The sequence below is a fragment of the Topomyia yanbarensis genome, chromosome 2, assembly GCF_030247195.1.
Source record: "Topomyia yanbarensis strain Yona2022 chromosome 2, ASM3024719v1, whole genome shotgun sequence".
Lineage (NCBI taxonomy): Eukaryota > Metazoa > Arthropoda > Insecta > Diptera > Culicidae > Topomyia > Topomyia yanbarensis.
The window spans coordinates 128,138,889-128,162,163 of record NC_080671.1 but is presented as its reverse complement, the minus strand read 5'-3'; the positions used below and the strand labels follow the sequence as shown (position 1 = coordinate 128,162,163).

General features: G+C 40.1%; 1 protein-coding gene across 1 annotated transcript; it reads left to right on the top strand.

Annotated features, from left to right (window-relative positions):
• The first annotated feature begins 1,463 nt into the window (after positions 1-1,463).
• LOC131681249 (ionotropic receptor 21a) lies at positions 1,464-22,949 on the top strand. The gene is made up of 5 exons (XM_058961957.1): positions 1,464-2,539; positions 2,602-2,763; positions 2,827-3,068; positions 3,128-3,461; positions 21,934-22,949. The coding sequence occupies exons 1-5, from the start codon at positions 1,464-1,466 to the stop codon at positions 22,910-22,912; spliced, it is 2,793 nt and encodes a 930-aa protein (XP_058817940.1). The 3' UTR covers positions 22,913-22,949.
• Positions 22,950-23,275: the final 326 nt, after the last annotated feature.

The window sequence follows — 23,275 nt, the reverse complement described above, 5'->3', positions numbered from 1 at the left end:
ATTTCCGGAACCATATAAGCGATCCGTACGAAATTTTATAGACATCTATGGGGATATTATAGCTATCATTTGGGACTAAGTTTGTGAAAATCGGCCCAATCATTTCAGGGAAACTGATGTGAGTTCGTAAATTTTGAAAGATGGCCGCTTTTCCCGGGCACTTCCGGAACCGTCTATGGTGGTCAATGTAGTCAACGAAAGTTTGTTTGGCTGTCGGTGACCTAGAACTGCAAAGTTAAGTTATTTGAGAGACATTTTAGCGAAATTTTTACCTTTTTTGCTTCCATCGGAGTATCGATTTGAATCACAATTTGCTATGTGATCGCACGCCACAACCCGTAACTCCGGAACCGGAAGTCGGTTGGGGATAAAATTTAATAGCCATTTACGGGGACGCAACATCTTTCATTTGATACTAAGTTTGGTTAATTCGGTCTAGCCATCTCCGAGAAACCGATGTGACTGTTAGTCTGAATTTGGATACTTCCGCCGGGGCTTCCGGAACCGATGATGGTGGCCAATGTGACCAAAGAGACTTTGAATGGCTGTTAATGACCTAGTACTACAAATCGAAGCAGTTGTGGTCACATTTTGGAAAAATTTTCACCATTATACATTCATTGCAGAATTTCTTAAAATCGACATTTTCTGCGTGATCGTACTCATCACCCTGTAATTCCGGAACCGGAAGTCGGATCCATTAGAAATTCAATAGCAGCCTATGGGAACGTTGCACCTTTCATTTGGGACTAAGTTTGTAAAAATCGGTTCATCCATCTCTGAGAAAAGTGAGTGAGATTGTGTTCGCGTACACACACACAGACGCACATACACACACATACATACACACACACATACATACACACACAGACATTTGCCGAACTCGACGAACTGAATCGAATGGTATATGTCACTCGGCCCTCCGGGCCTCCGTTAAAAAGTCGGTTTTCAGAGCAATTGCAATACCTTTCTATTGAGAAAGGCAAAAATAAAAATGATCTTTTTGTTTCATAAATTTCTATATCATTTGTACAGGGTGATCATAAGAATTTATTTAGCTATTTTAATTTAGGCCAATGCAAGACGTTTTACGTCTTTAACGGTTTTTCGGTACATCCGTAAGCCTTAACTTATCCATCAACGTCCGGGTTTCCGTCGCAAGAGCAAATCAATACACTTCGAAATAGCGTGTGCATCATATTTTTCCTATTGACCTGGAATGCTTCCTCCGAATCATAACTGCCAACGAAAACGAACGCTGGTAGGATCAAAAGGTGAAGGATTTTCTATGAATTTCTGATGCTATTGGAACGAATATTTCCGGCGCACCTGGGCCACTTCCTGCTATAAAAGGGAACGGTCAACAGATCCTTTTGCGTTAGTCGGTGCGTGTTAGCGAGGACCAGTGTGCCCTTGCTGGTCGCGGTGATCGGTTTCGGTTAATTGATTTCAGTGGATGAATGATGAGGCTTGTTTTAATAGGCAGTGCATTGTGCTTTTTATGGTCGGATTTGCTACAGGCCTGGCAGACAACCTACCGAGACGGAGATAGGATTCACGATGCGTTGCTTGCCTATAAGGGCTCATTAACGGAACCGAATAAGAACAAGTTTTATGAATTATCCAGCGAACAGTACGTCTTTGGCGGCTACGAGCCAGAAAATGGAACTTGTGATAGTTGTGATGATGCGGGAAGGAGAAAGCGTTTAAGTGATCCAACTTTTCGTGGCAATCCAAAAACTCGCGAACAAATTTGGAATAAAAATTTCGCTTATGTGACAAAGAATGACATCCAGGTTAAATCTTTAGTGAAGCTACTGATTCGGGTGATTACCAAATATCTACAAGCGTGCATTCCGATAATTCTTTTCGATGGATTCGTGGAACAAACTGAAGGAAACTTTATGGAATCGTTTTTCAAAGAGTTCCCCATATCTTATACTTGCGGAAAGATTGGATCGAACTATACGCTGGAAAATCCAGATTTGCTGTTAACGTCCGCTTCCAAATGCAGAAGTTACATTCTTTTCCTCTCGGATGCTATGATGACCCGGAAGGTGATTGGACCTCAACTAACGAATTACGTTCTTGTCATTCCGCGCTCCAGCCAGTGGAAACTTCAAGATTTCTTATCTTCGAAACAGTCCCGCGATATTTTGAACCTGCTGGTCATTGGAGAGTCATACTCTATGTCCAAGACAGCCAACAACGAGTCTCCGTACGTACTGTACACACACGAACTGTACATTGATGGGCTGGGGTCCAATCGGCCTACAGTGTTGACCACGTGGATGAATGGGAAGTTCTCCCGGCCGAATGTGGATCTTTTTCCGAAAAAGATTCGTAAGGGATTTGCTGGACATCGTTTCACAATAGCTGCAGCTAACCAACCACCGTATGTGTTTAAAATTCTGTCTACAGATGGGGTTGGTAATGTTGCAATCCGTTGGGAAGGACTTGAGATTCGGATGTTGAAAACATTGGGCAATTATTTGAATTTTACCTTCGATGTTAAAGAACCAGCCAAAATGGCACTGGGGTATTGCAAAATATCCGGGACTAATAGTGAGATGGAAATTGATGACGGTGTTATTATTGCAGTTCAGGAGATGCGGTAACTGATGAAGTTCAACGTCGGCAGGCGGACATCGGAACCGGGGGTGTATACGTCACCATTGAACGGAATCAGAATACCGAAATGAGTGTTGCTCATTCTATGGATTGTGCTGCTTTCGTTACTATCATGTCGTCGGCTCTGCCGAGGTTAGTTTGGGTTAGGTTTTGAGAAATCAAATACTACATTTGATCATTGACTCAATTTCTCAGATATCGAGCCATTCTGGGTCCGTTTCAGTGGCCGGTATGGGTGGCTCTCACCTTCGTTTATTTGGGAGCAATCTTTCCGTTGGCATTTTCCGACAAATTGAGTCTTAAGCATCTGATCGGAAACTGGAGTGAAATCGAGAACATGTTTTGGTACGTTTTTGGAACCTTTACTAACAGTTTGACCTTCACTGGCGAAAACTCCTGGTCTAATACAAAGAAAACATCGACAAGGCTTTTGATAGGTATGATTCCCTCATCTAAGGATAGTGATCTTTAATAATTGGCATTGGAACCATTATAGGGATCTACTGGGTGTTTACAATCATCATAACATCGTGTTACACGGGATCTATCATTGCTTTCGTGACGATGCCAATACATCCGGATACGGTTGATACAGTCGATCAGCTACGGGACGGTTTCTACCGCGTCGGTACATTGGATCGTGGTGGGTGGGAACGGTGGTTTCTAAATTCAAGCGACAAGACTACGGAAAAGCTGCTGCGGAAGCTGGAATTTGTGTCCAGCATTCAGGAAGGAATCCAGAATGTAACGGGAGCGTTTTTCATATCGTACGCTTTTATTGGGTCGAAAGCTGAACTGGAATATCTGGTTCAGTCCAATTTTTCTGATGAGTGAGTTATGTAGTGTTTATTTTGTTGTTTTTTAGTGATTAATGAGAATGCTGGGAAAACAATTATATATCTTTTTGTGTAGTTCAAGGAATGTGAAATACATTCTCCAATGTTTTTATGTCGCATTATATTTTTTTCTTTGAGATTATGAGTGATATTTGCCTTGAGTAAATTTTTTGTTTTTCAAGCATTTTGAGATATTTATGCTGGATTTCGAATTATTCTACAAGTGAATGTAATTTTCGACACTGCAAGAGAAGAGCTTTCAAATATTAAACGTAAGCATAAACAAAAGTTATACGGTATCGGGGTTGTTAACGTTAAATTCAACTTTACCGCCGATAACGATGAATTTATCGCTATTACCGGCGTTGAATTTCACGTTAATTTCATCGTCATCGTCAACGCACTTCGTTGAATTCATCGTTAGCGTTATCGGAAATTTTCGCGCTGAATTCTGTTTGATGAGTCTTTTTTAGCCAGAGAAATTTTATAGTGCAGCTTAATTTTATATTTAATATAATACTTCTGTTAGAAGGTATAAATTTTAAATTTTATTTAAACTACAGATTCTGAGGTTAGTTGTTGGAGCATTCTTAACGTAAACATAAACCCAATGAAAAAATCCAAATCGCACGGTCTCGGTGTCCGGTGTCCAATCCATGCCTCCTTTTTTCAATGAAAAGTGGTCATGCAACCTTCATGCCTAAGCTGACCAACTCTGACGAAAAAATCCGTATGACGTATGAAAACCGTTTGCCTGAGCGTGATGAACGATTTCGCTTCGTTGCGGTATGGTGTACGGATTTTTTCGTCAGAGTTGGTCAGCTTATTCATGCCCAATGTTTTTATGTGGATCAATTTTGTGTCGATTTTTACGACACTTTCAGAGATTTTTCACCAAAAAAAGCACCTTTGACTTGCTATTGTTATAAATGACCCAATAATTTTAGTTTTAAGCTGTAGGTCAAAAATTACGGGAGATTTTTGACCGATAACCGTTTCCAAAAAAGCGCCAGTGGAACCAGCCAGGAGTTGACCAGCCCCCTTTTTATCTAAGACAAGACGTGACAATCGGCTTCTTATTTTTCCTTCGGTATTCTTCTTTTCACCCTGCCGAAATCTTCCGAACAGTGTTACTTTTTTTTATTCATGAAAATGGAGTCTTGTTAATATATTTTATGCCGGCAATATTTTGCATCTTGAATCCACTAAATTGAACAAGGGCATCGTTTTTATATGTCATGGGTGTTTAGTAAGGTTTGATGAAACCATTTTCTGAATAATTTTAGATTATGGTGTGGTTTCTGTCTTATTTTTGTTAAAGTTAATCAACCACGTATACGATAAATGCATGATAAATACTTGTTTCATCTTGCCGCACAATTTCAGTTAAATTTAGTAATTATTTAATTTAAGTAATTTAATATTTAATTATTTAATTATTTTATTTGTCAAAAGTAATGACAATCTTTTCTTATAAATATAGCAACACTGCCAAGCATCATTTCGCTATCCCTGCAGTAACATTGTGTACGGTGCAAAAAGTCATAATCAACCAATCAGGAGCTGGACCATTCTGACGTAGAATTGGAACAAAAACGGCCCCCCCTATTGTCAAGTCTTGTCTTAGCTTTTTACGACAAAATTACTTGAAATTTTTTTTTCATTATTAGTAGAGGGAAGTGGGCCAATTCGGACCGCTGGCCAATTCGGCTGTTTCTCATTTTCGTGGTTGTCATGCAGCTCTGTTCTATCTCACAAAATTTTGCGGTTCTCAGTTCTCGTGTGTGTGCGCTAGAGGCAAATGTTGTTTCGAGGCGCTTTGTTCAAAAATGTGTAAACCGAAAAACAAGATTTTTGTTGGCAACAACAATTAATTAAATCAAGTGCATTATCGTTATGTTGGATCTGCCGGTAATATCTTGTTTTGGGTGAGACTATCAACTGTTTTCGTTTAATCAATGTGTGAATAATAGAAGGTGGGTTGATCCAATTCGGACCTTTTGCCATATCTAGGATCTGAAACGCGATCGCGAAAAACCGTTTGAGAGGAAAGTGTCCGGAGTCGGTCGAGCTTTCAGGAAAACACAAGTTTTAGCAAATCGGTTGACAGATTTCGACGTTATAGTTCGTAGCCTATTTTTAGGCAATTTGGCAAAGCTCTTACTTTTTATTGAATATTTACTACATAACTATGTTTTATTTATCAAATAGAACTTTTCATTTCACAATTCCAAATTTAGTGAAAAATAAACAGGAATAACTCAGGCCAAAATAAGAATTCATTTCTATTGCAAAAAATCGATAAGAAATGGGTGGTCCGACTTGGAATAGGGTAGGGGTAATTCGGACCTTTCATGTACTTTTGAGCAGAATCGTTTATACACAATACGGTAAAAGATCGGAAAAAGTCGCGTTAGAAGAAAATGTGCGCAATTGATCAGGCTTTCATGAATAAATATTTTTTTTGTGAATCGGTTGACACGTTCCAGTTCTATAGTTCATAAACCCTTACTAGGTCCGATTTGGCCCAGTTCCCCCTAGTATAGATCACAATTTTCAAGATCACGGTTCACTGCTTTATTGTGTCAAGAAAAGGAGTTTAGGTCTAGTTGATAAAATTATTAGAGGTGAGCGCCGATGACAAATATCGTTATCGGCTGCGCTGGCACGATTTTGCCCGGTGGCGTATCGGCGTGACGCTGTTACGACGGCGGCGCAATACGGCGTGGGATATTTTTAGATTAGGATGGGAAGTAAAAACAACTTCTTGCTCAATCACTCTTGCCATGTTGGCCGTCGTATGCCGGTGTTTCAAAGCTAAGCCAAGGATTGATGACGTAGCAGTATAATCAGCCTTTAGTATAAAACACTGGTTTTCAACCGGTAATTTTTTTTGCTTTGATTATAGAGGTTTCAACCTTAGAGTCATTCGTCTCTTTTATCGGATTAGAAAAATCTCTTTGAAAAAATCTGTCACCATCTGGGCGGGGTTGGAAATAGAACCCTGATGAGCTGCGTATAAGGCAATCAATTCACCATTTATGTTACGGCCGCCCCTTCTTCAACCGGTAATGAATTATATTTGAGTGAATATAAATAAAATAATAAATATTTTCAATGGACTTCTAATTGCGATTGCGAAGATTAAATCAAATCATACTTCTTAATAGATAAAAAGTTAACCGTTAAGCATTTCAATGCTAACACAATTTCAAAAAGTGTAAACAATTTTACGCCATCCAATTCATTTTAATAAATATGCACCTGAGATAAAATAACATGAACTGGACTTCCGTCTTCTTTCTACTTGTTTCCAAGTCAGACCTACAATCGAGCAAATTGAATAACAAGTAGCATCCTCACCGTCTATTGCGCATTGTCTTGAGAATAAAGGAAACATTGTATTTATTTATCCACTGCTCCGGCTCAACGATCGTTGACTTTTGATTTTGTTTTATACACCGGAATTTTCGTGAGGTTGAATATTTTCTGAAGGTTGAAATGGAGCTTAGGCTTACGGAAGTGGCTTATCTTAAGTATCATCACCTGCGCAAGGGAGTACATTCAATAAGTTAGGCCAAGCGGAATTATTCGTTTTGCAGAACAGCCCAAAGCACTTGGTTGGAAGTGATAACGTTGGATTCAAGATTCCCGTGTATATGAAAAATGTCAATATAGCGGTAAGGCTATATCACTTATCACAGCATGCCCCTCCTAAGCCAATCGCAAAATGCATGTCGCAATACGAAGAAGTAGAATCAGTTATATCTGATACTCCAAGACACTGCTTCGTGCGGTTTTCCTAATGGTGTTCTTGTGGTAAGGATGTGGATCGATAGATTAAATCCCTCCTAGTTCACTCAAAACTCACGAAACTAACATTAAAAAAACAACTGTATGTATCCACTAGGAGAAAATTCCTACTTACAAGTACTGTAATCAGAAACAATACCATGAACAATTCTGTTCGGAAGATATAGAAGGGAATGAAGCTCAGTCGATTGTACACACATCTATGATAAACCAATTCGCAGCAGACTTTTCCATACCAATCTCTGAATCATAAACGGTTTCCAAACTTGTGGAAGCTGTTCAGGCCATAATGACAACTGCAAAAATCCCAATCACGACATTGGCGCGGATTTCTAATACAGGTTAAACCTCGAATCGCTTTCGAACAGTAGGTCAATATGCGTTGGCTGTTTTAATTGTGGCAGTTCTACTATATCGATTTTGTTGGCTTCTTCGGCAAATTGATAAGTAAGAGAAACGAAAGATATGATAATTGAAAGGCGGATAGGTATTCGAGAGTGATTCAGTTATAAACATAGAATGGAAAACTTCCCATAATATCGATATGAGTCTGCGTAGGCCAATTGTTCCGTTCTATGTTTCGTTTTGGCATAATTTTCATCCAAGTAATAATAATGTTACAGAACAATTGCACTGTTAGTACTGCGATTCTTCCGACTACTAAGAATCCATACTGGCTGGTGCTCGAACATACGACGGGTGGATTATAAATCCGCAGCCTTACCCTCTGTACCGCCAAGGTTATTAGTTTTGAGTCGTAGGGGACACTGAGCAGACTTGGTCCCCGGGGAGACTTGATCCCATCATTGTAACTCAAAGGCGGATCAGAATACATCAATCGAATATACTAGAAAGTTGCGTAGTTTTATCTGATCATAAATTTCACTAACACAGAAAAAAATAAATTTGACTTGTGTAACCGAATTTTTACCGATTTAAAAAAAAAATCTCAGAAGAACTGAAGAATATTTATTTTCTAAATTTTCAAACTTTTAAAATTGATAAAATCACCCACTCTACTTTTGCATACAGAATTACAGTCGAATGTCATTTATAAGAATACGTTATAATTGAGCTGATTTTTTAACTTAACTATATTTTTACTAAAGTTTGCTGAAATAGATGCTATGGGTTCACTTGATCCCTTGAAATTCGTGGAGATTTGATCCCTTTCGCCATACTTCATACACACCAATGAAAATAATCGAATTCACACCAGAACAATTGAAGTCATTGTTGCCATAAAATAACAACAAAAAATGTCAAAAATGAACGCTTCTTCGTAAAGAACCATAACTGTAATTTTTTACTACAGTATACGTAGCAACCATTCATCCAACATTTGACGTTCCTCAACCATAATAAAGACAGCTTTCAAATAATTGCACGGAGATTTGGGGAATTTAGGTGAGAGATGCGTAATATGTAGTAACAAAAATAACAATATCTAATCATAACAATTTAATCAATACCTACTACAATCCATTTATAAAATTGAATGGGGTAAGGTAGCCATTTTTGCCCTATTAGGAAGGATACCACATTATTTCATTAATAATTTTATTATTTCAGTTTCTTTGATTTGTTATAAAGGTCCAATTTTGCTTTCGATTATAGAGGTTTTAACCTGAAGGTCATTCGCCTCTAATTAAGAGCCAATATAATAACAAAATTGCCTTGAGAATGGTGGAAATCTTCTGTTTGAGCGCAGCAAAATCTCTAATCGAGTACCCTAATTATCGCAATGCCATTTGAGTCAATGCTTTGAGCAAAGATGGCAGACGCTGCTCTAACCAAAGGCTTCAGATGGGTAGGGTAATAATAGAAACAGGGCAAAAACAGGCTTATTACCCTGCATGCTCTTTTAAACACGTTTTCAAAAAGGAAGTAAGTGTCCCCAAATTAGGGATCGAGTCTCCACTAATCTAAGAATTTTCAATGTTTTTTTCTTGTTTTCCAGAAATGCTTATAACTCATGTCCAGTATAATATTTCCATGTAATTTTTTTGTAATTATTATTCATCCCTAGAAACAACATAAAACTACAAAAATACATAGTTTTTTATCATTCCACGGAGTTATTCGAATACTGTGCCTGCATTGTATAAGCCATGAATGTTCTTTTGGTGAAGTTGGTAAAGATAGGGGCTCGAGCAAATGTAAGCGTCTCATACAAAAATGGATCTATCATTTAATGCAAGAAGTTTATATGTTGGGGTGTTCAGTAACAGTCAACATCGCATTACAAGTTATCTTATCTTATCCTAGTAGGTATAGAACCAAATTCGGATTTTTTTGTCAAATGCATGTCTGATTACATCACTAAGAACTACAAATTAAGTTCTCAACGTGTGTAAGAAATGCTCTGTCATTTTGAAATGACAACAGTAAGCAGAGACTTGCGGCTAGCCTGTGCTACGATCGATCAGCAACCGTTATACGGGTCTTGCGTACAAACTTGAGTAGAATCCTGATTCACGCGAGCGAGCATGTGTGCGATACTTCTTTGTAAATACGTTACATTTATATATTTACACAGATTTAGAAGAAACAATCATGCTGGCTTACATATCGGTTCATTTAGTTTTAATTGTGTAAAAGCATGAACAAGGGACATTACCATTCATTCAATATTCTATCTTACTCGGCCAGCAATATCTTCCCAAAACAGGAATACATACATATCATCGGCGGCGCAGCACAAAAAGAACCATCGGCGCGCTGACTATTTATTTCTGAAATCGGCGGTGCGTAACAATCATCGGTGCCGGCTGCGTGGCGCGGCGGCGCACACCTCTAAAAATTATTTCGATGTGCAAGCCACACACATATTCGATTCTTCGTTCACAAGGCGTCGTTAATTCCATTTCTTTAGAACCCCATAGTTGTACTAAATACAATATTTATTACACATAATTTCAGGAACTTGGTCACGATTTTCGTAAATCGTTCAATTCACGAAATCTTGATTTTTTTGTTCGTGTATATATGAACGGAATTTTGTGTGCGAAATCTCATATTGAAAATTGAGCGTTAGTGTTTGCCAAATCCCATATTGAGATGCATATTTCTGCATCCCTCATTCATCCACCTGCAAACTAACTAGAGAATAATATTTTAATGGATGTACAAGGAAATTTCTACGCGTATACTAAGATTGGAATGGACTTGATAATCTAATGCCAATGGTGGATGTTTTCCGCCATGTTGAATTCTAACTAAGCGGAATTTTTAAAAACCCAATCAATATGGGTATTATCATCAATCAATATTATCGATTGTAAAGCGGAGTTTTACCGGATCTTTACTAAAAAGTCTACCTATCTTCAGTAAAAGTCTCAGGAATTTAGAAAGCTTTTTTTACCCAGAATTCATGGAATGGATGTCACTGTAGTTACTAATATTACGCCAAACCATCATTGGAAATTTCGGCTACCAAATTCCATCATGTTCACAATTTTTCCTCCATGTACAGTTATTAAAATAAATATATCATGAATATGCATCTATTAGGTAGTATAGGCGCCAATCTTTAAGTGTTCAAAATAGAAATCAACGCAAAATTTTCGATAACGTTAACCCTAGAACGTTGCACTTGCGTTTTCCACCTTAGAACGTTGCACTGGGGTAAAAATCGTTTGATCGCAATTTTCGCAGGCAAAATTGCAAAAAAGGAAATGTACAATACATCATTTTCTTCGTTTTTTCGAAAACAGCAGTGTAAGTGAAAATACGGAATTTATTGAATCAATGATACATAAATTGGTTTGAACAAAATAAAAACTGAATAAATCGCGGTTTTGACTTTTTTCATAAACATCACAACTTTGCGAATTTTCAACCGATTTGAAAAAAATCAAATGATTCTAAAAGATGAAAGAATGGTCTATAAACGCAATAAAATGGAATTTCGTTATTTTTAAAAAAGTGCAATTATTTGGAAGAGTGAAAGTTAAAAAATCGGGTTTTGTAAAATACCACGAAATGGGGTGAAATTGAAATGAAAAAAATATTTCTGGCCAGTAATACATTGGTAACACGCAACGTTACTGATACAGCAGTAATTGTGCGCAAATTATACTTGCGAGCCATTGCTTTGAAAAACTATAAAAAATATACAATATAACAATAAAAACCAGCAAAAATGAGAACGATTTTTTGTTCCGCTTCAAAATTAAATTAAATTAACCCTTTCATGCCCAACTTTTTTCTAGTGTAGGTAGGGTTTCAAAACTATTTTTAATTGAAAACGGTGGTATCAAGAAACACAAAAAGTCTTTTTTCATAAAGACAGGTGCTTCCCGCGCAGTGCTAGAAGCTGCTCAATTTTTACCTTCTAATGCTCAATATAATTCTTCTAGAATATTTACAATAGTCCAATTGCATGGAAAACGTAGCCAAAGACAGTCTAAATTGATAAGTTTTATCAGTTTTCAATAGTATTGCACTATAACGAAGATATATGAAAAATTCATTTTCTGTCGTTAACATAAACTGTCCCTGGCAGCACTGCTCCATCGGAATCCAACCAGACTAATTGCAATAACTTCAGCTCTAGAGCTGATCCTTGTAACTGTTATTACTCAACTGAAAGGCAATAGTCACATTTGTTAGCATTACTTGTTTTTGTGAGCTAATCTTGCCTCAATCAGAAGTTATAGCTGTTTAACCCTTTCATGCCCAACTTTTTTCTAGTGCAGGTAGGGTTTCAAAACTATTTTTCCTTTAAAACGGTGGGGTCAAGAAACTCGAAAAACCTTTTTTCATAATGGTAGGTGCTTTCCTTGCAGTACTAGAAGCTGCTCAATTTTTACCTTCCAATGCTTACTGCAATTCTCCTAGAATATTTACAATAGTCCAACTGCGTGGAAAACGTAGCCAAAAATAGTCTAAATTGATAAGTTTTATCAGTTTTCACTAATATTGCAACATAACGAAGTTATATGAAAAATTCATTTTCCGTCGTCAACGTAAACGGTCCCTGGCAGCACTGCTCTATCGGAGTTCAATCAGACTAACTGCAATAACTTCAGTTCTAGAGCTGATCCTTGTAAACGTTAATACTCAAATGAAAGCCAATAGTCACATTTATTAGCTTTACTTGTTTTTGTGAGCAAATCTTGCCTTAATCAAAAGTTATAGCTGTTTAAAAACGTTGTTGTCCACAAACAACATGGGCATGAATGGGTTAAAAACGTTGTTGTCCACAAACAACATGGGCATGAATGGGTTAATTGAATAAATTATTAAAAACGATTATAAAAATGCTAATTGTTACTTACGTAGTAAAGCAACCAGTATTTTTACTGGTATTGTAACGGATGACATTTCCACTGACAGCACGAAACCTGACGAAACACTAACGGCAACTGTGCACTGGGGTACAAATGTACCCCACGCCAACTTTGACACCTGCTTCTACGAAGGCTATAAGCAAACTGGCTATACCACCTTTTCCTACTCTTACTAGGAACTCTAAATTGAATTTTGGTAAGGGTCCCAGATCGGAAAATGCCGAATTATCGTCTTTACATGGTTCCAAAGAAGGCGTAGGGTACATTTTTACCCCAGTGCAACGTTCTAGGGTTAACGTTACATTCATCGAAGCGAGTTGACGATAAACGATGAAATCAACGCCAAAATCAACGCCATTGAATTCAACGGAAAAAGTATCGATTCAACGATATCGCGTTCAAACGATAACGTTGAATCTATTGCATTAACAACCTTACGGTATACGCTTACCAACCTTACGGTATACCCGGTACGGTATACGCTTAAAAATATTTACATCTCGCAAGATGCACATAAAGGGAGCGACACAATTCAATTGAATTTACATTAAAGAACATGTAAAAATGCGCTTTGTTCACAATTTCCCATCTTCATTCAACCGAGTTCTACATCAAACGAGACACAATAGTTTATTTCACATTTCAATACATTTAAAATGTTATTGTAAGATAGCAAAATACGTCGAAATGTTGTTTACGTCACGTTTACGTTACGTCAAATGTAATTTTAATTTTTTCTAAGAGGTTACTACAGTAATTTTGAATTTTTCATTTGACCTCTCTTGTGCTGTCTTAAAATCTTCGGCACAAAAAATAGCAAAGTTTTTTTTTCGATTATAGAGGTTTTGTTATCTTAAGGTCATTCACCTCTTCGGGTTAGAAAAATCGTTTGAAAAATTTCTAACCCGGGGTCGGGACTCGAACCTAGGTGCGCTACGTACAGGGCAATCGATTTACCAACTACGTTACGCCCACCCCTAATAGCTAAGTCTTTATTTTCAGTCGATGTTCGATTTTTCAACAGTTCTGGAATGAAGAAACTCTAGAGTTTTCTAGCAGTATGCAATATTATGCTGTTTCGAAAGAAATATTGTGCAATTTTGGAACAATAATATAAAAATGCCATTTTTTACCATACATCATTTAATTTATCCGAAGGATAAAAGATGGGTGGATAATGTCAGAGACATAACCGGAGTGAAGTAGAATACACTTTAGACTGGTTATACAAATGCTACAATTTTGACTATCTTCTGATAGGTTGTATTAAAAGCATATATTTCGGTATTTCTAATGGAAATACAGAAATATCGATACACGTACATCGAAATTTAAATATTCGAACATATTTATCTATATGGTAATCCTAAAAAGAGCATTTAATGAATGTTATTGTAAATTGAATCATTTCACGAAATTGTTAACAAATCACACAAATGATAACTTTTTATTTCGTACGACATGCCGACGATATCACATGCTCACTTACTATCCAACGCTCTTGGCAAGCCACTTTCTGATGCTTGTAATAACAAAACTCAATTCGATTCTTTGTTGATAAATGATGGCCCTGAAAAGGGCCTTTTGTTTGGGCAGCATTCGGAATTTAGTTGGAGCTAGTGTTTTGTGCCATCTGAGACGGCGTGCTTGTTGAACTTTTCTGACAGCTACAAACGGACGGCCGCTTCTTCTTGTATCCTTTAACAATGTTCGGAAATATTTGGATCGACGTATATGGTACGACGATACAAACAAACTGATATTGAGCAGCAGCATGCTAAGTTTTTATACCTGACTACAGCACAATGTAAACTCGTCCTTTTTTGTGTTGTCCTCAATATGTGTTCTTCGTAGCTACTCCTCTTCGTTGGTCGATTCACAAGCAAATTGTGTTGAACGCGTCGGAGTGCCGTTTACTTAGTAGCTGTAATGGAATATCTTGCTGTTAAAGTGTTGAAATTGGAAGGAAATGACAACAAAAAGACGAATTATCCCACGTCTTCGGCAGCTGGTGATTCGTAACAACGAGAAGTTGAACAAACTGCTCTCCGGAGTGACAATTGCTCAGGGCGGTGTGTTGCCAAATATACAAGCCGTACTGCTTCCCAAGAAGACCAAAAAGAAAGCATAAATCGAACGCTGAGACTTACCAAAGAAATGCCCTTGTAAAAACCGTTATTTTCAGGACGACCAAATATTTTTTTGATTAAGAACAAAATTGAAATTGTGTTTCCAATACGGAGATTATGGAACACTCAGGGTAAAGAGAGTAATGTAATACGGCGCCTTGGTAAAATGTTTGAGAATTGAAATCTTGTTTGAATGCGCCTAGTAAAAATGTTTTCCACTTCACTTCAGTTTGTTTCTGACCATATTTGCAATTTGCGTACTGAAATAAATCATAATTTAGGGTTTAACCCAAATTGCTCTCCAGGCAGAAACAGAAAATGCAAACTTATTCTTTGAAATGATTTTGGTGGCCCTGAAAAGGGCCTTTTTTATAATGATACAAGTGAGTTCTATCTTTTCAACTTTCAAATCCATACAAAGTGCGTCCCTGCCGCTTCAGAGTATAGACGACATTCATAGCGGTTTTGCGCTTGGCGTGTTCAGTGTAGGTTACGGCATCTCGGATGACATTTTCCTGCACACCATCAGCATTCGTAGAATAAATCGGAGATGCATTTTACACCACCACGACGAGCCAGACGCCGAATGGCGGATTTGGTGATTCCCTGGATTTTATTTTATTTTTTAAGAACCTTGCGATGACGCTTGGTACGGGAACGCAAACATGATACCGCTAATTGTACCGTCCGGACGAGTATGTTGCTCGTGTGGTAAGCGAGCACCCACTGATACAAAACAAGCTCGCGTGACCTGTATATATAACATTCCCGTATGTAATAAAACGCTTACATACTCCTTTTTGACAGGTCTGCGTGAGATATGCTTGTAAATTGCGCATTTTCCTCGCTGTTTTCGAAGGATTTTCTAAAAATCCTTGTTTTGGTTTATTTATAGTAGTCGCACTAATTCCGAAATTTAGTACGAAATACGTGCACGAATTTCCGATCAGATAGTGCAAAACGAAACGTTAGAAGTATTCTACTTCAAAAATGGTTGACCCAATTTGCACATAAGAGCACAACACCTAACTTATAAAAGTTGGATTTGAATGTTTCGTGTTCCACTCGTCAGTAACTGACACCAACTTGCTGCCAGTTAGACGATATATCCAAATTAATACCAAATTGGCGATAGTTAGAGACTAAATCCAAACACTTCGCACAACATGAACGCCTAAACTGGCTGGTTCCGAGTGATGTCTCGGTTAAAGCAAAATATAGGGTGAAGTGCCTATTTTCACCATACTAAGGAGGGCGCCTCACTGAATCATTAAATACTCGGCCTACAAATAATGGAATGCGTAAAAACTGGCATCAACAGCTTTGCTTCGTTGTTAAGTACCAAGATAATAACATACATGCGCTGAAAACAGTGAAATTAGTGTGTTTGAGCGCAACGAAAACACGAATCGAGTGCCCCCATTGTTGCGCTACCATTTGACTCAATGCGTTGAACAAAGATGGCAGACACTGCTCTAACCAACGGCTTCAAATGGGTAGCGTGATAATAGAAACATAGCGATAATGGACTCATCACCCTATGTAAATGGTTAAAACATTTTCCACAGGCACATTCTCGTTCTAACGGTAATTTAAAAACAAATCTCCGTTGATAATAGTTTTGATTATTGAAGTTTTAACCTTAGGGTCATTCGCCTCTTTGCAGGGTTGGAGAAATTTCATTAAGAAAATCTCTAACCCTATGTGTGAGGTTGGGAATCGAACCCAGGAGAGCTGCGCACAGGGCAATTGATTTGCCAGCTTCGCTATGTCCGCCCCTGAAAGTAGGATTTCTTTTTCATGGCTCTTAAGGTGTTTATGTAGTATTGCTACTGAAATTTGCATTGCATCACAGCGGTAACTTCGAAATCGCATTTTGCGCCCTAATATTTCATGTGGAGATTTCCTAATACGGGAAAAGATGAATAACTTCAGCATTTTTCAGCCGATTTTGATTATCAAAATGTCGTTGGACGCGAAAATAAAAATCTCCTACATTTTTCGAAGCTCCACTGCGGCATGCTGACCGTGGCTTTAACTGGCCTCTGTAAATTCAATTATCACATGGCAACTATTCAGCGTACTGAGTCTTTTTCGTGTGTCTTTGTGAATCTGACTAGCCTCATATCATCTGATATGCAACTGAATAGCAGTAGCGCAATTGCGATTTCGAGTTTTCGGCCTTCCTTACATACTAAAGTTTCTTATCCAAAGTGGTAACGAGCCTGAGGCTTCCTAGCAGGCGAGTATAACTACTGGTGAGTTTAACTTACCTGCTGTTTGTTTTTGTGCTGTTATTTTTCCCACCTTTCCAATTCTACTTCCACCCTCCTCCTTCTTCGCTTTTCCGCTCAGGAAATAATGAAAAGACACAGCAGTTTTCGTGAGTTATTCAGCTTCCAGGATTATTACGATCTACTCGTATAGTCCCCGGCGTTGAACTCCCCCTACTCCGACTGAGAGTTCCTCGACGAAAGAATTTTTCCTGACGCCAATACTCGCTTTCTTGAGCCATTTAGATCCTAGCTTTACAGAGATCTACACGGTTATTACTCGGTGCTGAGACTACCCTTATCCAACTGAGAGTTTTCCGGTGGTGGAATTTCTCTCGGTACCGATGTCTGTTTCGTGAGCTAGTTAGCTTCCAGTCAATTGGAATCTACCCTACTGTGAATTCCTCGGTGGTGGATTTATCTCGATATCGATGGTTGTTTTTGTGAACCATTTAACACTCCGCTTCGTCCCGATCTACTCGAAAAGGTCCCCGGGGGTGGGTCTAACCTACTCAAGGTCCCCGGGGTGAGTCTAACCTACTCAAAGGGCGCCCGAGCAAATTCGAATGGTCTCAGACACCATATATCTCCTTAAAAAGACCATGAATATGGTCCGTTACAAATTTTACAACCATCTAAATACCATAAAACAGTGATTCTCAACCTGGGGTCCGCAGACATAACATTTTGATAGCATGCGAAATTGATGCTTATTCGTGGGGGTCCGCAGCAACCCAGGGTGATTTCTAAGGGATCCGAGGTATGAAAAAGGTTGAGAATCGCTGTCATAAAATGTTCTCAATATCCCATAGATATAAAAAATAGGGTTTGTGAATATAGCACACCATGGCGATGGTATTTTCATGGGTTGATCCCATTACAAACACTATTAAAATACCACCTAATGTGGGTGAATCTAGATCATGAGCTTTTGAGTATGGGCTTATCGTTTGCTCGGGTAGCCAGTAGGTGCAGATGTATATCCAGCGATTACAGGTGGAGCGTAGCTTCCGGTTCACTGCTCAAGTAATAATTGATGTTTTATTGCACGCTAGAAGTGCAATCTAAGTTTTATGACAGGCTGTAAAAGTGCCATAAAGTCTCAATTGTCACTAGGGTAGCGCCCAACGACCCGATACTGGCTGTTCAGATCTAGTCCCCGGCGGCGAGCTACCCGGTAGGATGTCGAGGTCGGTTTAGTGATTCCACTGGAGTCTGGCGTCCGGTTCGCTGGTACCCCGATGACCCGAACCTGGTGCTGTGTCGTGTACAACTCAACTGAGTCCGGGCGGTGGATCTAAGCTACTCCGAGGGAGAGTTCCTTGGCGCGGAATTTTTCCCGAATTCGATTTGTTGTTCCACGGTGGTCTTCTAGTCGGCGGCGCTGTTTTGTTGGTCCCTTCGTCATTTTCTCTGAAACTCGGAGAGTATACTCGACACTACTTTGGTGACCGTATCCCAGATATACTTATTGTGCCTCTTCGACAGTATTGTTGACTGTCACACCGGGTCTACCCCTTCGGACTTGGGGATGGGGATGTATGGGAATATTTCCGGCAATGACGCATACTGCGTCTGGCGATATCGTTCTATTCGCGCTCGCGACACGAATAGCCATTCGGCGCAGGGCCGGCGACACACTTTTAGCCCAAGTGGGCAGTAAGCATAGGGTGAGGGTAATAGAATAGGGGTTTGTCTCATTTTCGCAATATACACACATGCATTACATTTACATTAAATCACTTGCGGTGTGTTTGTGCAAATGGAATTGTCGTACATCTATATTGCATACATACATTGTATTGCATACATACAATGCAGATTTCAAATTTATGAAAAGGTCCAAAATTTCGAGTGGGTAATTACCCACTCGGTTATTTTCGAGTGGCTAGTACTACTCATACTACTCACGCTATCCGCCGGCCTTGATTAGGCGAAACGTGCTTATGAACTACGGCCGGTTCCGCTTTGAGTTCAGCACAGCAGCCTGGGCCTCATACCTTAGCATTGAGGATGACACACCCGCCAGGAGATGTCACGTTCTGCATCTTGCTCCTCCGATGTTCGCCATAATCCTTGCTAATACGTTCGTTGTGCAGCCTTCTTGGAGACATAGTCGAAAATACGACAATCACACCTAGGTGCTTCAGCGTACGCATCGAAGGAATTGAGTGTCCGCCGACGTTGATCACGATTTGCTGGATTTTTTTCGGGTTGCTGACCAGCACTACCTCAGTCTTTATAAAATATATTTGTTTATGAAAGTATGTGTGTCTTTTCATTGAGGAAAAGGTCAAAAATATGCAAACAGATCATAATTTTATCACTCAGGAAGTGGAGGTGACAGAAGGCTGACCCACTAAACCGTCTTGGGTACTTGAACGGTTTACTTGAGCTACCTCTTCTCCTTTTATCTCAATCCCCTTGGGACCGCTGGATACAGCTACCTTGGGCGAGGACTGTGCTCTTACAACTCTTAGTCCCTAGTTATCACTGCTATTTTACTGATTTCCTTCTTGCTCCTAATTGTGCTGTACCCACACACATCGTTCGTGCTGGTCTCCAGCGAATGCCGCTCGTTCGTTGTACTCTTTTCGATGGAAACAGCAACCTGATGGTAATTCGACGGTATTTCATTGCTACTACGCCAGCTTTCTTGCTATATGAGGTTTGATGTTTTGCTGACAATCTCCTCATCCACGGATAAACCGGTAGGATGCCGCGGTGGACCGGCGATTCAGGGTGGGGCGTGATTTCTGGTACGCTGGCGCCACGACGATCCGAAACCAGTACTTCGTCTCACACCACATATCTGGTCTCCTGCGATGGACTTAGATTAGACCGACGGAGACCAACGGTTCTTCTGCTGCTTCGCAGTCTCCTCCACAAGCTAACCGGTCCAACGATTTCGGTGAAGCCTGGTGTCCGGTTCGATGGCTTTTCGACGATCCGAACCTGGTGCAAACTTGCGTACTACTCAACTAAACCTTGGCTATGAATGTAGTCTACTCCGATGGACAGTTCCTTGGCGATGAAATATCCCACGAACCTGATTTATTATTTATCGGCGGTCTTCTTGCGACACTTGCTCTGCATCTCGGAGAGTATCCGCGTCACTACTCTCTTGGCAGCGTCCCAGGTAAGATTACGTATGCCACCAACATATTTGTGTTGAGTTGGCGGGACCACCGTGTTTCTCCGTGTTGTCCTACTCTTGCTGTCACTTAACCAACGAATCAGCTCTGGCCAGATAGTCTCCTTGCATTTCGTGTATTTCTCCGGTGTTAGCATTCCACATCATCAGCCAGAGTAATGCAGACGGAGATCATCTCGGCAATGACGTACCCGACAATATCGTTCTGTACGCGCTCACTTCGTCCGGTTTCGCTTTGAGGTCAGTGCAACAGCCCAGGCTGGAACGCCATAGCTCAGTATTGAGGGCAAGACACCCGCCAGGAGAGGCTACTCGCCGCAACTTGCTCCTCCGATGTTCAGCGTGATCCTTGCCAATGCGTAAGTTGTCCTCGCAGCCATCTCGCATACAAAGTCGACAAGGCTGTAGTAATTCAACCGTTCGTCGACCATCACACTTCGGAGCACGCATCGATAGAATTGAGTGTCCATTGACGCTGATTTTTTTACGGTTTCTGACCAACACTGCCTCCGTCTTGTGGTGAACCAGCTGCAACTTGAAATCCAGCTATCTGCAAAGTCGATGATCTTAATATCCCTGGGCATTGAGCCAGATATGGAGCCCTGAGGTACTCTAGACGTGACACTAATCGACCTCATGTTCGCCTCGTAGATCAGCACTAGGCTCCGAAAGTAACTTTTCAGAACCTTGCACAGGTAGTCCGGATCTCACATTCTGTGCTGCTCTACAGCGATAAGAACCCAACTTGCGCTGTTGAACGCGTTCTTCCCGTCGACCGTCATCAAGGCGTATTAGCAATTACCGCTTCTTTTTACTTTGATACATTCTCCGCGATCGCGATGACTGTGCGGGCGAAATCCACCGTTGAAATCACATTCCGGAATTCAAACTAAACTATAACCTGTTCTCATTTTCAACGTAGTTCACCATCCTGTTGAGAATGACCCTTTCCAGAAGTTTACCAAGAGTATCCAGCATGCATTAGGCCGATAAGATGTTGGATCTTCTGATGCATCCCTGGTTTTGTTAGCAACACAAGCTTCTGGATCGTCCGTCTATTTTGGAATTAGCCTTCGTCCAGGTATTTCTGTACCACTATCCTGAATAAGTCCGGAAACGCCGGAATCGCGGTTTTCAGTGTCACGCTGTGGATACTGTCTGGACCAGAAGATTTCTTCGTTACAGTGCTTTTGCCACTATTAGGACAGTTGTTGGAGACCCGATTGTCATAAACATTTCCACCCCAAAGTAGCAAATTTTGTTGCCGCAACTAGCTCCTGACCAGTTTGCAACAAAAAACGTATACATTTTTTGTTGCATACTGGTTATGAACTAGTTGCGGAAACAAATTTTGCTACCTGGTCCGTTTGCATCGACGTAGTGTTATAGGCGATCATGCTTCAAGAAGAGAACCTTCATGATAGTCTTCACTTTGTCAGTGCACATTTCAGAAGGCGTCGTTGAATCCTTGATCTTGGCCAATACGACAGGATAAGCGTTACTCTAGGGGATGGCGTCTACTTCTCTACACAGCTACTTGGAGGCGGTGGACATGCTTAGCACTATCTCACATTTAAAAGGTGTTATGGAATCTCTGAAAGTATTAAAATATATTATTTTCGATGTATGTTGCCACGTTTGTGTTTTACTTAAAACTAATTTAATAAATAATTGTGTATAATTGAAATTAGACCCGATTCACCACTGCCGCATTTTAATTTGTGAATGAAAGTTTCTCAGCATTCTAACTGAATAAAACACAAAAGCAATGAATGCAAACAGTAATATTTTTCCCCCTTTCAGGTCCCACAACAAACGCTACTCATTGCACGTTAGCAAGGAATGCTTCTCCTTATTCAGCGTGTCATTAATATATCCGCCCAACGCAATCTATCGGGATAAATTTAACAATGCCATCCTGTACATGCAGGAAGCGGGAATAATAGGAAAGCTGTCTCGCGACGTCTCCTGGGATATGCAGCGAACAAAGGACGGCCGTTTTCGACAAGCTTCGGTAGGGCAAACTCTGCGCGTTCCGACGGCCGGCGAAAAGGGGCTAACGCTTGCCGATACGGAAGGTATGTTCTTGCTGATGGGCATTGGATACCTCGTCGGAGTAGGAGTGCTGATCTCCGAATGGGTTGGAGGATGTACGAATAAGTGCCGCGAGATTATCAAGGCACGCAAGGACCGCCGTGGTAGCTCGAGAAGCTCTATTCCTGAATCGAATTCATCCTCGGCTAATCCAAACTCACCGAGACGCAGGCGAAGATCTTCTGGGAAAGAGTACAATTTAATGGAGAATATCGATAGCAGTTCGTCTGTCCCTGCGATGACCCCTAGGGCCGGTGACGACGACACTGGATCGGATGTAAGCGCGGGAGGTCTACACAAGCGAAGCTTTTCGGGAAGTGTACACGAGTTCAGCCAGGGTACGCTTCAGGAACTGTATGATGGACCGGACCGTAGGCATTCGACCATCGTTTGCATGGACGGGAAGATGATGAGCGATGAGGAAGCACACCGTTATGCGTCTGGGAGTAAAAAGCTGAAACCACATTCTAGTCTTGGTTCGGTGGTTGAACACGAAGTTACTAAATTGTTCAAATTCCTCGACGATCATAAATTGACTCATGAAGGTTCAAGTGAGCATTCGGCTAAGCACTCTAAGAAAAAGATGGTTGAAGTTGTAGCAGAAGTTAATCAATTGGCAGAGGGGGGTAATCTGGTTGAAGGTTCTGGTGGATCGGAGACACCCTTTGGCGAGAAAGTAATGTATTAGTATGGATTGCAGTTGCATTTTGAATATTTCGAATCGAATTATGAGATCAGTAAAACAATTTGCATCAGTGCACATCCCTGAATTATTATGAGACAGTTTTCTTCAACCTGCAGACCATGGGTATAACTATTGATGTACAATACATTTAGTCCGTTTCAATACAATGTACAGAACAATGAAATTATCATAGTTGAGAACACCCGAACAGAAATTCTTGAAAAAGTAAGTACTGAAAACGTCGAGGGAGGGAGGGGGAGTTGGTGGTTAACTTTTTACCTTTCTTATAAACATATAGTATCACCTGGCGAACCGTTCTTTGTTAGTCTGGAAGGCCAAATCTTGTATACCAATCGACAGTGATGT

Excerpts from the sequence above, each read along its gene's own strand:
- LOC131681249 (XM_058961957.1), top strand. The coding sequence starts at position 1,464 with ATGAGGCTTGTTTTAATAGGCAGTGCATTGTGCTTTTTATGGTCGGAT. Across the intron at positions 2,764-2,826 it reads ATGTCGTCGGCTCTGCCGAG|ATATCGAGCCATTCTGGGTC; the intron begins GTTAGTTTGGGT and ends TCAATTTCTCAG. Across the intron at positions 3,069-3,127 it reads ATCGACAAGGCTTTTGATAG|GGATCTACTGGGTGTTTACA; the intron begins GTATGATTCCCT and ends GAACCATTATAG.